Source organism: Papio anubis, chromosome 16 (genome assembly GCF_008728515.1).
Source record: "Papio anubis isolate 15944 chromosome 16, Panubis1.0, whole genome shotgun sequence".
NCBI classification, from domain to species: Eukaryota; Metazoa; Chordata; class Mammalia; order Primates; family Cercopithecidae; genus Papio; species Papio anubis.
In genome coordinates this window covers 25535186-25552060 of record NC_044991.1, presented here as the reverse complement: position 1 = coordinate 25552060, position 16875 = coordinate 25535186, and the positions used below count along the sequence as shown (strand labels likewise).

At 48.2% G+C, this 16875-nt stretch overlaps 1 protein-coding gene across 4 annotated transcripts in view; it reads right to left on the bottom strand.

Moving 5' to 3' along the window:
- The window catches only part of SGSM1 (small G protein signaling modulator 1), a 118246-nt gene that overhangs the window by 62845 nt on the left and 38526 nt on the right, over nt 1-16875 (bottom strand). For all 4 annotated transcript variants that reach the window (XM_031656408.1, XM_031656410.1, XM_031656407.1 and 1 more), the window contains 6 exons: nt 16291-16453; nt 13052-13204; nt 7377-7444; nt 6996-7141; nt 6746-6877; nt 2044-2168 (listed from right to left, as the gene is read on the bottom strand). In XM_031656408.1, coding sequence (XP_031512268.1) covers nt 2044-2168; nt 6746-6877; nt 6996-7141; nt 7377-7444; nt 13052-13204; nt 16291-16453 — 787 coding nt within the window. The remainder of the gene's footprint in view (nt 1-2043; nt 2169-6745; nt 6878-6995; nt 7142-7376; nt 7445-13051; nt 13205-16290; nt 16454-16875) is intronic.

Here is a 16875-nt window from a genome sequence, read left to right as displayed (position 1 = left end):
TTCAAGCAATTTTCTGCCTCAGCCCCCTGAGTAGCTGGGATTACAGGTGCCCGCCACCATGCCCAGCTAAGTTTTGTATTTTTAGTAGAGACGGGGTTTCACCATGTTGGTCAGGCTGGTCTTGAACTCCTGACCTCATGATACCCACCTCAGCCTCCCAAAATGCTGGGATTACAGGCATGAGCCACCACGCCCAGTCTAGAGAACACTTTTCATCAGTACAAGGCCGGATGTTTCTTGAAAAGAGTCTATATTTTTTGAGATACACATTAAAATATTTACAGATGAAATCATATCATGTCTGCATGTCGCTTCAGAATTTTATATATATATATATATATATATGTTATTTATTTATTTTTCAGATGGAGTCTTGCTCTGTCACCCAGGCTGGAGTGCAGTGGCACGATCTCGGCTCACTGCAAGCTCTGCCTCCCAGGTTCATGCCATTCTCCTGCCTCAGCCTCCGGAGTAGCTGGGACTACAGGCATCTGTCACCACGCCTGGCTAATTTTTTGTATTTTTGGTAGAGACCAGGTTTTACTGTGTTAGCCAGGATGGTCTCGATCTCCTGACCGCATGATCCGTCCGCCTCCACTTCCCAAAGTGCTGGGATTATAGGTGTGAGCCACCATGCCAGGCATATATATATATATATATATATTTTTTTTTTTTTTTTTTAAGACAGTCTCACTCTGTTGCACAGGCTGGAGTGCAATGATATGATCTCAGCTCACTGCAACCTCTGCCTCCTGGGTTCAAGCAATTCTCCTGCCTCACCCTCCTCTGAGTAGCTGGGACTACAGGCATGCGCCACCATGCCCAGCTAATTTTTGTCTTTTTAGTAGAGATGGGGGTTTCACCATGTTGGCCAGGCTGGTCTTGAACTCTTGACCTCATGATCCACCTGCCTCAGCCTCCCGAAGTGTTGGGATTACAGGTGTGAGCCACCGCACCTGGCCCAGAATAATAATATTCTGGAAGGAGGAAATGGGTTCATGGCCATGAGGGCAGGGTGATGGGTACCTGAGTTCTGTCTATCTTTAGGTTAAAAATCCTTTTTTTTTTTTTTTGAGACGGAGTCTCGCCCAGGCTGGAGTGCAGTGGCGCGATCTCAGCTCACTGCAAGCTCCGCCTCCCGGGTTCACGCCATTCTCCTGCCTCAGCCTCCGAGTAGCTGGGACTATAGGCGCCCGCCACCACGCCCGGCTAGTTTTTTGTATTTTTAGTAGAGACGGGGTTTCACTGTGTTAGCCAGGATGGTCTCGATCTCCTGACCTCGTGATCTACCCGCCTCGGCCTCCCAAAGTGCTGGGATTACAGGCTTGAGCCACCGTGCCCGGCCAAAAATTCTTAATTGTAAAATAATTTTTTAGGAAAGCAATAAAATGTAACATAAAAATAAGATTCGATGTGGACTTGGAGCAGGAAAAACCACTGCTTCTCCTCCCCACCAGCAGCCAAGCCTCCTCAAGCTGAAATATTTGAAGCAGCCACACCTCTGCACCACGGCTTTATTTGTTCCTCCTAAAGTCTCCCCTAATTGGGCTGAAATCCAGGCACTGCAGCAGGAAATCCCCTGTCCCTGCATTCCTTTCAAGTGTGACTCGAAAGCCTTTCCTGGGTCTCATAAATCACAGGATTTCATGGCAGATGCAGCCCTGGACCAGACGCCTGCTAATACCTCCTGCCTTCCCTTTTTATTGAGTGATCGAGAAGGAGGACAGAGACTGAAGAATATTTGCCATTTGTAGGCTTAGGAGATCTCTGTAAAGATTTCTCCCTCTGGATGGTTTTGTCCAGGGCATTGCCAACTCCCATGCCTTAAGACTCTTCCAGCTGATTTCCAGATCCTCTCGAGCCTTTGAGTTTCCCAGGAGGCCACAGCTGCAGGGAGGCTGAGCCAAGTGACCCTAACAAGAAGGCAGAAGAGCGGGCAGAAGCAGGGGCTGGATACAAGCCTCCCCTCTCCCGGGGAGGAACTTCCTTGTGCCGAGGGGAGTGGAGGGACCCACGGGACACACAGTAGACGCAGTGCCCTACCTCTTCTCATAGTCCAGGTCCCCCACAGACCCGTTCATCAGCTGGTTGGGGGTCCACTTCAAGGTCATGACGTCAGCCGTCTGGTGCAGGGACAGGTACCCTGGCACAGCCTCCATGTCGTCCCTCTGCAGAGAGAGGAGGACTCAGGTCTGGCCATGGTGCTGGAGTCGCTGTGGACATAGATCCTGGCTCATTTGACTCAAGAACACATCATCGGAACTAAGAGGTTGGGTTCATCCCTTCAAGGCCCTGGCCACGTGGAAGACTCTAAAGCCTCCTTCCAGGTGGCCTTGCTAAGCAAAGCCATTTGCAGCCAACCTCCCAGGATGGGTTCTACATCATCCAGCTGTAAAAACCTCCCACTCCCATCACTTTCTTTTTTTTTTTTTTTTTGAGACGGAGTCTTGCTCTGTCGCCCGGGCTGGAGTGCAGTGGCCGGATCTCAGCTCACTGCAAGCTCCGCCTCCCGGGTTCACGCCATTCTCCGGCCTCAGCCTCCCGAGTAGCTGGGACTACAGGCGCCCGCCACCTCGCCCGGCTAGTTTTTTGTATTTCTTAGTAGAGATGGGGTTTCACTGTGTTAGCCAGGATGGTCTCGATCTCCTGACCTCGTGATCCACTCATCTTGGCCTCCCAAAGTGCTGGGATTATAGGCTTGAGCCACCGCGCCCGGCCTCCCATCACTTTCACACCCTGACTTCCTTCTGATCTCGAGGGTCCCTGACCCCAGGTTCCTTCAGAGCCAGGAAGGAGGCCCTGCCCCACTGAAAATCATGCTTTTCAAAACAGAAGGCATTTATCTTGGCCAGGCTTAAGGGAGAAACAGATGGCATCTGGGCTCTAGGGCCCTTCCCAGAGACAATACTCAGAAACCTCCTCCCAAAGACCCCCGCCACACTCCCCGCCCAGTAGCCGGTCCCTTTTCTCCCCTAGATTTACCTACAGGGATTCTCACCGGCTCTGTTTTATCCCAGGTGGGTGTGTGGGGAGGGCGATGTCACCATCCCCCCACCAAATTCACCCCAACATTTACTGAGCACCAAATGTGTCCCGAGCACGGCTCAGCCTTCACACGCACTGTCTTGATTTAACCCACGCGCTTACAACCCCAAGGGAGGAGCAGTGTAGTATTTTATCGATCCAAAGACACACATCTTGATTGTTCACTTTTTCATGTACCTGAAATGGGGGTGGGTCTTCTAATCACAACTGTGACGTGGCTGTCCTGCCTGACTGAACAGCCGTTCAAAGCATCATCATTTCAATTAAGTTTTGGACACGGTTGTTATTTCACATGTGGAATGTAGGTGCTATTTTAAATGTCTTCAAAAAGATTTGACCGCGATTCATCTTTGAATGGAAAACCTACTGTGCACATATGAAGTCTGGGAACGGAGCGGTAGAGTGCCTGCGTGACGCTGGCAAGGCAGGCACGTATTCATCCCTGCAGGGAAGCCCACAAGTCCAGATTGTCTTTCTTCTTCTTCTTTTTTTTTTTTTTTTTGAGATAGAGTCTTGCTCTGTTGCCAAGACTGGAGGGCAGTGGTGCGATTTCGGCTCACTGCAACGTCTGCTTCCCAGGTTCAAGTGATTCTTCTGCCTCAACCTCCCAAGTAGCTGGGATTACAGGCACCTGCCACCACGCCCGGCCAATTTTTGTATTATTTATTTATTTATTTTAGTAGAGATGGGGTTTCGCCATGTTGGCCAGGCTGATCTCAATCTCCTGATCTCAGGTGATCCACCTGCCTTGGCCTCCCAAAGTCCTAGGATTACAGGCATGAGCCACTGTGCCCAGCCAAGATTTTCTTGTAAAGCAACAAACAAATACTTTATAGGACTTAAGAACCATCACAGCCTGGGTGCAGTGGCTCACACCTGCAATCCCAGACGTTTGGGAGGCTGAGGTGGGATAATTACCTGAGCCCAGGAGTTTTACATTAGCCTGGACAATGTAGCAAGACCCCATCTCTACAAAAAATAACTTAAAAATTAGCCAGGCATGGTGGTACACACCTGTAGTCCCAGCTGCTCAGGAGGCTGAGGTGGGAGGCTTGCTTGAGCCCAGGAGTTTGAGGCTGCAGTGAGCCATGATCACACCACTGCACTCCAGCCTGGGTGACAGTGAGACCTTGTCTCAAAAAAAAAAAAAAAAAAAAAAAAAACCAAAAAAGACAAAAAACAAAAAACATCCCGGAGATGAGAGTGGACATTCTTGCAAGAAATGCTGCGCTTCCTGTGCTCCTGGATCAGGGACCACCAAACTTTTTGTGTAAAGGGACAAATAGGAAATATTTTTTGGATTTGTAAGGTATACAAGCTCAGCTGCAACCACTCAACTCTGCCAGCAAGGCCTGAAAGCAGTCATAGGCTGTAGCTGTATCCCAATAAAACTTTATTTGCAAAAACAAGTAGAGGCACAGATGATTGTTAACTCCTTCTCTTGATGGAACAGGAAACAATGTGTGGAAAAATGAGGGCACTGATGACTCTAAGTCGAAAAGTGATACAGAGGATGGAACTCTGAACTGGAAGAAGTTTGAAGAATATCTTAATGAATGTATTTCAATGACATTTTCCCTGTGTGTTACTTATAAAAGTGATATAGATTAAAAAACAAAACTACATCCATGTAAGTTTCAAAGACCTCTTTCAAAAAGCATAAGCTAAATTTTCTAAGTAGCAAAACAAAACAAAACAAAAACACTGTATATAATCTAAATAGCTTTTTTTCCTTTTTTTTTTTTTTTTTTTGAGACAGAGTCTCGCTCTGTTTCCCAGTCTGGAGTGCAATGGTGTGATCTCGGCTCACTGCAACCTCCACCTCCTGGGTTCAAGCAATTCTGCCTCAATCTCCCAAGTAGCTGGGACTACAGGCATGTGCCACCATACCCGGCTATTTTTTTCTATTTTTAGTACAGACAGAGTTTCACCACATTGGCCAGGCTGGTCTTGGACTCCTGACCTTGTGATCCTCCTGCCTCAGCCTTCTAGAGTGCTGGGATTACTGGCATGAGCCACCACACTCGGCCCTCTAAATAGCATTTTTAATTTGTTTAGATTACGTTAAGAAACGGTGTTATCTTAGGTTGGGCCCAGTGGCTCACACCTGTAATCCCAGCACTTTGGGAGGCGGAGGTGGGCGGATCACAAGGTCAGGAGATGGATACCATCCCGGCTAACACGGTGAAACCCCGTCTCTACTAAAAATATAACAAATTAGCCAGGCGTGGTGGTGGGCGCCTGTAGTCCCAGTTACTTGGGAGGCTGAGGCAGAAGAAAGGCGTGAACCTGGGAGGCGGAGCTTGCAGTCAGCCAAGATCGTGCCACTGCACTCCAGCCTGGGCGACAGAGTGAGACTCTGTCTGAAAACAGTAAAAAAGAAAATGGTGTATCTTAAATTAGTGGCTTCTTAGATTTGCAGCAATCGGATTTTATACCCATTGTGATGCAGATATGGAGGCTCAGAGGGAAAAGTGACTTGCTCACGGTCACTCAGTGATTAAAACTGACTACAGAGATGGAATGGCTGATAGTTTTCCCTTTGCTTCCTCCCGCTGAGAGCCCAAACACCACAATGACCATGCAACCAAATGGCCCTAGGGAGGATACAGCCAAAGGGGACACTGCATGAAGGCAGGAACTATATATGCCTCACCTACCACCCATCCCTGCAGCCTAGCCGTGTGATGGGGCAGAGAAGGTGATTGAGTGATGGCACTGACTCTGGCACCAGCTGGCCTGAATTCAAATCATAACTATCTGCACCTTACTTCACGTGTATAGCCCTCAGTATTACCATTTGATAACACTGAGGCCTGAAAAAATGGTACCTGCCTCAAAGGGTTGTTGGGAGGTTTAAGAGTTAATACAGTTGAAAACACCTTGCACAGTGCCTGACACATAGGGAAGCATCAAGAAATATTGGTCATGAGAATGAAGATCTTGACACCATATGCACCTAGCACATAGCAGGTCCATGGAAATGTTTGCTGAATCAATGAGGGAGAACAAGAGTGAACAGATGGATAGAAGCCTGAGTATGCAGGTGAGTGAAGAGATGGACGGGAAAATAAATGGACAAATGGATGAATGGATGGATGGATGGATGTAAAGATGGGTAGATAAATGAATGTAAAGATGGGTGGATTGGCTGGGCGCGGTGGCTCATGCCTGTAATCCCAGCACTTTGGGAGGCCGAGGTGGGCGGATCACGAGGTCAGGAGATCGAGACCATCCTGGCTAACATGGTGAAACCCCGTCTCCACTAAATATACAAAAACTTAGCTGAGCGAGGTGGCAGGCACGTGTAGTCCCAACTACTCGGGAGGCTGAGGCAGGAAAATGGTGTGAACCTGGGAGGCAGAGCTTGCAGTGAGCTGAGATCGCACCACTGCACTCCAGACTGGACGACAGAGCGAGACTCCGTCTCAAAAAAAAAAAAAAAAAGATGGGTGGATGGATGGATGTGACAATGGGTGGATGGATGGATGTAACAATGGGTGGATGGATGGATGGATGTAAGGATGGGGGGATGTACATATAGACTGACAGATGAATGAATGTTGGGCGGATGGATGTGTGCATGGGTGAGTGGATAAATGGATGAATGGATTGGCAACCTGGAGCCAGAGAGGCCTCTTCCTCCATAACCTGCAGTGAGACCCTCAGTGCAAGATCTGGGCCCAAGATAACCTCTCACCGGCTGAACCAGAACGTTGTTTTTGCCATAGAGCAGGGTGGCACGGGAGTTCTGATGCAGGGACTCCACATAATCGCGGGCAGAGAGGGATGGTCGGTCGTCCATGCTGCCACTGGAATGCCTCTTCTGGATCTGGTAGAGCGTGAGGGGAGACAGAGGGATGAGACCTGAGGTGACCTTGAGGACTCCTACCCTGTTTCCTGCCCCCATGCAAGGTCCCTCCCACAGCCCCACTGTCCACCCCACTCACACAGAGCGCGGGACGCTTGGTGGGCGAGTCCTGCCGCACGTGGGAGCTGTGGATGCGGTGCCTCTGGACAAGTTCGTCAGCTGAGGGATCGGTCCAGAAGTGATCTGCAGTCTTCATCTTGGTGTACTCTAGGGCACAGGGCCCCACTGAGGGGCACGTGGGAGCTGGGAACCCACTGCCCCGGAAAGTCCTCCCGCTCATCTACCACCAGATGGCCGCCCACCTCACTACCCTCTCTTCCAGCCTGCCAGGACAGCGTGCATTTTGATGGGCGAGGCTGGACAGGGGTGAGAGTGTCCCAGAGGAGTTGCCCCTGAGACTCAAGAGCAGGGGTCTAGATGAAGCTCAGCTCCATCTAGAAGTGGTCACAGGACCACTTACCCAACAAAGACGCAAGGATGGGGCCGTCCACAGGGTCCATCAGGAGAGCTTCCTTCTCATAGTATTTACTAGCAAGAGGAGAGAATATGCAGGTTTGGATGGAGACCAGCAGAGGACGCACAATCCACAGACGAGAGTTCAATCCCCAGTGTCACTTGGTTACCACCCAGAGCCTCAGCTGCCCCATCTGTAAAATGGGGATAATAATAATATAGCTCATAGGGCTGACCGAAGAACTTTTTTTTTTTTTTTAAAGATAAGGTCTTTCTCTGTCACCCAGGCTGGAATGCAGTGGCACAATCAAAGTGCACTGTAACCTCGAACTCCTGGGCTCAAGCGATCCTTCCACTTCAGCCTCCTGATTAGCTGGGGCTAGAGGCATGTGCCACCAGACCTGGCTAATTTTTTAATTTTTTGTAGAGACAGGGTCTTATTATGTTGCCCAGGCTGGTCTTGAATTCCTGGCCTCAAGTGATCCCACCACCTTGGCCTCCAAAGCACTGAGATTACAGGCATAAGCCACCATGACCAGCCTATTGGAAGGACTTTGGAGAGAAACAAAAAATTAAAGGCATGTAGCGGAGTGCTCAACATGTACATCCTTAACACATGGTCATGATAGAGCCTTTATAACAGTAACAGGAATAATAATTAATAGGTTGCAGAGGCCTGGCTGACTCTATCTGCCTCTACCACATCTTCCATTTGAGACAGGAAGTGACTTAGAGGCTCAGATGATGTCTGCCCTTCTATTACTGGGGCAACCAAATGCTGTTTAGCAGCAGTGGGTACTGAAAGGCTGTATAACAAGCTTTCCTGCCTTGATAACTAATATGGAGAGCACTGGCCTGAGATGCTCAAAAATGCCCCCTGGGATTTGGCTGTGAAGAATAACAAGTGATGCCATCTGATATGGTTTGGCCGTGTCCCCACCCAAATCCCAAATTGAATTGTATCTCCCAGACTTCCCACGTATTGTGGGAGCGACCCAGAGGAAGGTAATTGAATCATGGGGGCCGGTCTTTCCCATGCTATTCTTGTGATTGTGAATAAGTCTCACGACATATGATGGGTTTATCAGAGGTTTCTGCTTTTGCTTCTTCCTCATTTTTCTCTTGCCACCACCATGTAAGAAGTGCCTTTTGCCTCCTACCATGATTCTGAGGCTTCCCCAGCCATGTGGAACTTTAAATCCAATTAAACCTCTTTTGGTTCCCAGTTTCAGGCATATCTTTATCAGCAGCATCAAAATGAACTAATACACCATCAATGCAATGTTTGTGCTGAATGTTTCCACAACTGAGTTATTGTGTAGTGGTTTCTAATTCCTTGAAAACTCATACGGTCTAGAAACAAACAATTTTAGGATGGAAAAGGACCTTGTTCTGACCTCCCAAGGGATCTCAGGCCCAGAGAGGGTGTTGCGGGAAGTCAGGGACCCCAAACGGAGGGACTGGCTGAAGCCGCAGCAGAAGAACATAAATTGTGAAGATTTCATGGACATTTATTAGTTTCCCAAATTAATACTTTTATAATTTCTTACACCTGTCTTTACTGTAATCTCTGAACATAAATTGTGAAGATTTCATGGACAATTATCACTTCCCCAATCAATACCCTTGTGTTTTCCTATACCTGTCTTTAATCTCTTAATCCCGTCATCTCCTTCGTAAACTGAGGAAGATGACCCTGCGGACCCTGTGATTGTATCAACTGCACAAATTGTTTGTAGAGCATGTGTGTTTGAACAATATGAAATCTGGGCATCTTAAAAAAAGAACAGGATAACAGCAATGTTCAGAGAACAAGAGAGGCAACTTTGAACTGGCTGCCAGTGAGCCAGACGGAACAGAGCTATATTTCTCCTCTTTCATAAGCAAATAGGAGAAATATCGCTGAATTCTTTTCCTCAGCAAGGAACAGCCCTGAGAAGGAGAATGCGCCCTGAAGGTAGGCTTATAGACGGCCCCTTTCAAGGCGTCCCGTCCCATCTTTTATGGTCGAAGCCAAAGGGATGAAATAAGCCCCAGTCTCCTTTAGCGCTCCCAGGCTTATCAGGTGGAGGAAAATTCCCACCTAATAAATTTTGGTCAGACAGGTTGTCTGCTCTCAAACCCTGTTTCCTGATAAGATGTTATCAACGACAATGCCTGCCGAAACTTCATTAGCAATTTTAATTTCACCTCATCCGGTGGTCCTGTGATCTCGCCCTGCCTCCATTTGCTTTGTGATATTTTATTACCTTGTAAAGTATGTGATCTCTATGACCCACACCCTATTCGTGCACTTCCTCCCCTTTTGAAAATAGCTAATAGAAACTTGCTGCTTTTATGGCTCGGGGAACATCACGGATCCTGCCAACATGAGATGCCTGCCCCGGACACCCAGCTTTAAATTTCTCTTTCTTTTTTCTTTTTTTTTTTTTTTTTTGAGGCGGAGTCTCGCTCTGTCGCCCAGGCTGGAGTGCAGTGGCCGGATCTCGGCTCACTGCAAGCTCCGCCTCCCGGATTTACGCCATTCTCCTGCCTCAGCCTCCCGAGTAGCTGGGACTACAGGCGCCCGCCACCTCGCCCGGCTAGTTTTTTGTATTTTTTAGTAGAGACGGGGTTTCACTGTGTTAGCCAGGATGGTCTCGATCTCCTGACCTCGTGATCCACCCGTCTCGGCCTCCCAAAGTGCTGGGATTACAGGTTTGAGCCACCGCGCCCGGCCTAAATTTCTCTTTCTTGTGCTCTTTCCCTTTATTTCTCAACCCAGTCGAGATACTTAGGAAATAGAAAATAACCCATGTTAAACATCGGGAGTGGGTTCTCCCAAAAGAGGGTAAGTGATTTAGTTGCTGGAGGCCATACGGCAGGCAGATACAGGCTTGGGCTGAGCCCACCTGCCTCAACTCTTGCCAGCATACAGCAGAAAGTAAAGGACATGGGATCTGGAGTGCCACAGAATGGGTGGGAGCCCAGCTATGCCACTCCCTGTCTTGCTGTGTGTTGCTGGGCAAGTGAGAGCCCTCTCTGAGCTTTGGTCCTCAGCTGTAAAATGGGAGGAAGTATAGAACTCAAATGCCTGGGTTGTTGGAAGGATTCAATGACAACTTGCTTACATAGCACAGCACAGAGCCCAACATCAGGAAATCCTCACGAAATGGTGGCAACATCACTGTAATCTTACCCTCTGAGAGTCTTCCATCAACTGGAATATTGTATGAGCCAGAATTGACATGCTCTGGACTTATTTAATATCAAGGTTGTACATTTTGGCATCAAATCTGAAGATAACACATTAGGAAACTTTTCACTTTGCCACCACTCAGTTTCTAAAAATCAGCAGAATTACATGATCAAAACCCTCAAACATGCTGCCTCAAAAATGAGTAGGTAGGGCTCTCAAAATAAATAAAAAAAGGCCAGCCACAGTGGCTCATGCCTGTAATCCCAGCACTTTGGGAGGCCAAGGTGGGAGGATCACCTGAGGCCAGGAGTTCGAGACCAGTCTGCCCAATATGGTGAAACCCTGTCTCTACTAAAAATACTAAATTAGTCTGGCGTGGTGGTGCATACCTGTAAAACCAGCTACTTGGGAGGCTGAGGCATGAGAATCACTTGAACATGGGAGACAGAGGTTGCAGTGAGTCAAGACTGCGCCATTGTACTCCAACCTGGGCGACAGCATGAGACTCCATCTCAAAAAATAAAAATAAATTTTAAAATTAGCAGGTAGCGTTGGAACCGAGGTGTGACTGTAAAAAGTAGCTGAAGGGGCTGGGCGCAGTGGCTCAAACCTGTAATCTCAGCACTTTGGGAGGCTGAGGTGGGCGGATCACGAGGTCAGGAGATCAAGACCATCCTGACTAATATGGTGAAACCCCGTCTCTACTAAAAATACAAAAAAAAATTAGCCGGGTGTGGTGGTGGGCACCTGTAGTCCCAGCTACTCGGGAGGCTGAGGCAGGAGAATGGCATGAACCCGGGAGGTAGAGCTTGCAGTGAGCCGAGATCGCGTCACTGCACTCCAGCCTGGGCGACAGAGCAAGACTCCATCTTAAAAAAAAAAAAAAAAAAAAAGAAGCTGAAAGGAGTTTCTTTGGGGTGATGAGGTTTATTTTGGAATAATTCTGTATCCTGATGGTGGTGTGGGTTATATGAAACTATACATGTGTTAAAGTGTCATAGAACTGTATTAAAAAAATTGAGTACCTATAAAAATTGATGAAATCCAAAAAAGTTTTGCGGTTAGTTAATAGTATTGTACCAATGTCAATTTCCTGGTTTTGATCATGGCACTATGGGTATGTAAAATGTTATCATTGAGGTTAGGCAATTAGTACTCTCTGTACTAATTTTGCAACTTCTATGTAAATCTAAATTAAAAATAAAAAGTTGAAATGAAAAGAAAGCAGGTTGACATTGCTTCTCAAATAAATTACTAATTCCCTTTGACCAACTGAATCAGCAGGTCATATGCTCAAGGTCATATGCCAAAGGCAATAATTAAAGAGGCCCAGAAACCTTCATGGGGCAGGAGGCAGAGACATGTTATTACTACAAGGTAAATAGTGAACTGGAGATCCAGAGCTTGGATTTCTTGCATTTTCTCTCCTGTCTCTAGGCCTCTGCACCTGCTACTCCCTCCACCAGAAACACTTCGTTCCCCATCCCATCACCTGGCTAATGCCTCCGTGCTCTTCAAATGGAGGCTTAACTGTTGCGCCATCCAGGACACTTTCCCTGACCACCAGGAGAAAATAATCAACACCACCACGCCCCCTTGGAACATCCATCACGTATTATCACCATGACTGTTTGCTGGTTTTCCTTGCAAGCACATGAACTTCATGAGAAGAGGGATTTTTCTCGCCACTTTCATGCATATTTTCCTTGCAAAGGGGCAAAGAATGATAACAAAACATCCACTGTGTGAAGATGTGGTTAAGCCAGCACTTTTATATTCTGAAAGATGGGGAGATTCTGAGATATTACACACTCTCTCTCTCTCTCTCCCCGCCCCATCCCACTGTTCCTGCCACCTCTTGGGGGCTGGAGAGGCATGCTGGCCACGAGGAGTGTCAGGTGATAAATTCTTCCATGGCTCTTGAGATGATGTACAAGCTCTGTAACATGACAGGCATCACCACTGTATCCCTGATGTCTAGGTTAGTGCCAGTACACAGCAGGTCCTCATTAAATATTTGCTGGATGAATGAATGCATGGATGAATGGTTACCCAAGAGGGTTCATACTATAAAACTTTCACATCAGATTAATCTAAGCTAGTGGAGAAAATGTAGAAAGGCTCACCATGCATTTTCAAAATGCTGTATATTTACCAAATTCCCTTCTCACTTCTCTGAGTATCGGGAATCGCCATGCCATTTACCAAAGGAGATTAACAGGCACACAGAGGCTAAGCAACTCTCTAGGGCCACACAGTGATTGAGTGGAGTAATCCACAGGAGAAGGAAGAAACTCAGGATTCCTATACTCCACCCTAAATCCGAAGACCTTGCACTGCCATTAAGCTCTTGAATCTACCCAACGTTCAGGCATTTAATCCCTTTCAAACTTAGTGGCTGTCAAAGAGAAAAAGAAAGCAGCTTTGTGTGAGGGGATGCAATTCCCAAGACGGCCAGCAGGTGGGGGCAGAGCATGGCCAGGTATTGAGTCTTTCCCTCTCACCTGCTGTTTTCCACAAGGTAATGCACAATTTTGTCCAGGACCTTCTCAAACAAGGCCGTGCGAATCCACAGATGCTTGATGGCAAGTGGGGACAAGCTGGGCAGCTTCGGCAGCTTCCGCACATTCTCCTGGAGGCCCTGGATCTGGTTTCTCCTTCAAAACCAATGAGAGAGAGGAATAAATACTCACAAGAGCAAATCCACACAGGACTAATTGGCAAATGGGAGAATGTTCAATCTCTCGGGAAAATGAAGGAATGGCAGCTAAACCACAAGAGCCCATATTGCTGCTAGCAAGCTGGTCAGGAGTTAAAAAAATAATAATACCCAATGAGTGTGCAGATGTGGTTAAACAGACACTTTCCTACACTGCCAAAGGGCAAGCCAGATTCTCATACGGATATCCCCCCGCCTCTCTCTCCTGGAAAGGAGTGCTGGCCAAGAAGAGTCCTGGAGTGTAGATCCTTCATTGGGTCTCCAGTGCACTTGGGAAGCAAGCTCTTCAACATGACTGGCAGAGAGCTACAAGACCTTGCCCCACTCATCTCTCCAACAATCTCCTTACCACTAACCCTTATCACTCCATGATCCAGCCAGACAGAGGTATGTGCAGATGCCTGAGGGCACCAGAGTCTCATCTGAAGCCTTTCCCTGGGCTGCCGCTTCTTCCGGGTTCCCTCCCCACCCATTCCCAGGCTGATCCCTCTCACTGTTTAGGTCTCAGCGAGGGCTTCGCCTCCTACATACAGGAAGCTCTCCTGGACCAATCAAAGCTGGTCTGTGCTCTGTCAGCCTCTGGAGCTGAGCTCCCTGCTCACTTTTCTGTCTTCCCCTCCATGCTGTGATCTTGAGGATATGAAATTGGCAACTTATTTTGTTGTTGTTGTTTTGAGATGGAGTTTCACTCTTATTGTCCAGGCTGGAGTGCAACGGCACAATTTCGGCTCACTGCAACCTCTGCCTCCCGGGTTCAAGCGATTCTCCTGCCTCAGCCTCCTGAGTAGCTGGGATTAGAGGCATGCACCACCACGCCCAGCTAATTTTGTACTTTTAGTAGAGATGGGGTTTCTCCATGTTGGTCAGGCTGGTCTCCAACTCCCGACCTCAGGTGCTCTGCCTGCCTTGGCCTCCCAAAGTGCTGACTACAGGCGTGAGCCACCGCACCCGGCCGCAACTCATTTTTTTTTTTTAAAATAAAATACTTACTGAGAGTCTACCATGTGGCAAGCACGGGCCCTCTTCGTGTTTATATCTCCAGGGCCCAGCACAGTGGCTGACATATAGAGGAGGCTTAGTAAATGTTTATGAATGAGGCCGGGCGCGGTGGCTTAAGCCTGTAATCCCAGCATTCCGGGAGGCTGAGGCGGGCAGATCACGAGGTCAGGAGATCGAGACCATCCTGGCTAACATGGTGAAACCCCGTCTCTACTAAAAAATACAAAAAACTAGCTGGGCGAGGTGGCGGGCGCCTGTGGTCCTGGCTACTCGGGAGGCTGAGGCAGGAGAATGCGTAAACCCGGGAGGCGGAGCTTGCAGTGAGCTGAGATCTGGCCACTGCACTCCAGCCTGGGCGACAGAGCGAGACTCCATCTCAAAAAAAAAAAAAAAAAAGTTTATGAATGAGTGATTGCATATATGAATAAATGCTTCTCCCTTACCACTTGCACAGGCATCTCTAATTCCTCCATTAGGAGGGTGACAAATCTAATCCTTTAAGAAGTTATCTGCAAACACCTGGGAACTTAGCAGATGGACTGGAAGGTACTCAAAGACCAGTTGGCTGAGAAGTCATTCCAAATGGGAGTTGACAGAGCCAAATCCTTAGCTCTGACCACCATACCGTTCTGGCCAGCAGCCCTGGGCAGGCAGGGCCTGAAACGCAAGGAAAGGGCCATTCTCATCCAGTGAAGTGGAGTGACCACCCACAACAGAGACTGCAAACATAGGACATGCTTGTATGCTTGTCTCTTCCCTGCCTTTGCCCTTGACAGACATGACCAATCAATCCATGTGCTTTTCCCCAGAACACCCAATCATAGGTTCAGAACCACAGTACATTCCTCTGGGAAGCCACTAGACCAAATTTGTTGCCAGGAGTTGAAACCAAATTTGTCATCCCTGACCAGGCTGTAGTATAGACTGGGGGTTTGGCTGTGCAGACAGGACCTCCCAGGGAGTGGCTCTGGCTGAAAGTGCTCACATGCACACATTCTGTCCTTGAGCCTCCCCCTAACACATACCACCAGCCACCAAGACGAAGGAGGGAAGCCACCTCTCCCCTTCAAAGGTTACTTCAATATAAGGGTTTTTTTTTTAAACTTTTTTTTTGGGAAGGAGTCTTGTCTGTTGCCCAGGCTGGAGTGCCATGGCACGATCTCAGCTCACTGCAACCTCCATCTCCCAGGTTCAAGCAATTCTCCTGCCTCAGCCTCCCGAGTAGATGGGATTACAGGCGCCTGCCACCATGCCCGGCTAACTTGTATATTTTTAGTAGAGACGGGGTTTCACCATGTTGGCCAGGCTGGTCTCGAACTCCTGACCTCAGGTGATCCACCAGCCTCGGCCTCCCAAAGTGCTGGGATTACAGGCGTGAGCCACCACACCCAGCCGGGGTTTTTTTTTTTAACTTCTAATCAGTGTATTTGAATGTGTTACAATATGCCTATTGATATGTGGCCCTCGTGTCTGGTCCACACAGACAGAGACCATATTGGTTCTATCAAACTTTGGTTGCCTTGCATTTAGAATGGGCCGTGGCTCCCAGTAGGCTCTCACTCAACAGTTGTTTCTTGGGCATCTACCAGGTGCTAGACACTGGCCCAGATGCTTGAGACATAATGGGAGAAAACAGATCTAGTTTTCTCTCATGGAGTTCAGCATCAAGTGAGATAGACAACAATCAAACAAACCTGACATGAATAACTACAGATGTCCAATCAACAACTGGGAGGAAAATAAACAGGGCGATATCGAAGAGAACATGCAGGGGTGGAATTTTCTGAGCTAACGGAAGGTCTGAATGATGGCAAGAAAGCAGCTACGGATGATCAGATGGGTGAGTCTGGTGGAGGGTGAGGCACATGCAAAGACCCTGGGGTGAGAAAGAGTCTGGTGGGTTTGAGGAGCAGGATAGGGAGTGAAGAGAGTGCCCGGGGATGCAGGCTCTCTCGGGGCCCAGGGAGGACTGTGGACTATTCTCTGGGGAGCTGCTCCCACCTGTGCCCCACATTTTGCACTCACGCGCTCTCAATCAGCTGCTCCAGGTCTTGCACCTTGCGGCTCAGATCCTCAGCCGGCGGGAAGCTCTTGCCCACTTTCATAAAGAGGGCTGCGATCTTGTTGCTGCGTAGAAAGCCGGCCGCCCGCCGCCGAAGCCCGTGTAGGACGCAGGCCTCCACAGCCGCTGCGGGGACATGGCAGTCAGCAGGCCCTGCCCTGCCCTGCCCATGCTCCCCAGCACCCAGCATGTCCCAGAGCTTCTGTCAGACACAGGAACCTTGGAGAGCCCTCTCAATCTTCTTACCCTCTGTCTTAGCCAAGAGACGGGAAGCTCACACTTGGATAGGTGCATAATCAACGTTTATTGAAAAAGTGATTACATAAGAAGTACTCTTTATTAGGCATCTGCTGGGTGTCAGATAATTGTTAAAATTTACCTTTCCTAATTCTTGTGACAAAACCCATGAAGTAAGAGCTCTAAAGAGCAAACCAGTGCTCTCAGGGGGCAGAGCTTGACCAAGGTTATGCTATGTGCAAGGAGAAATATTGACAAGTTTTGGTCTCATCATTTTGGGGTTTTTTTTGTTTTTGTTTTGTTTTTTTTTG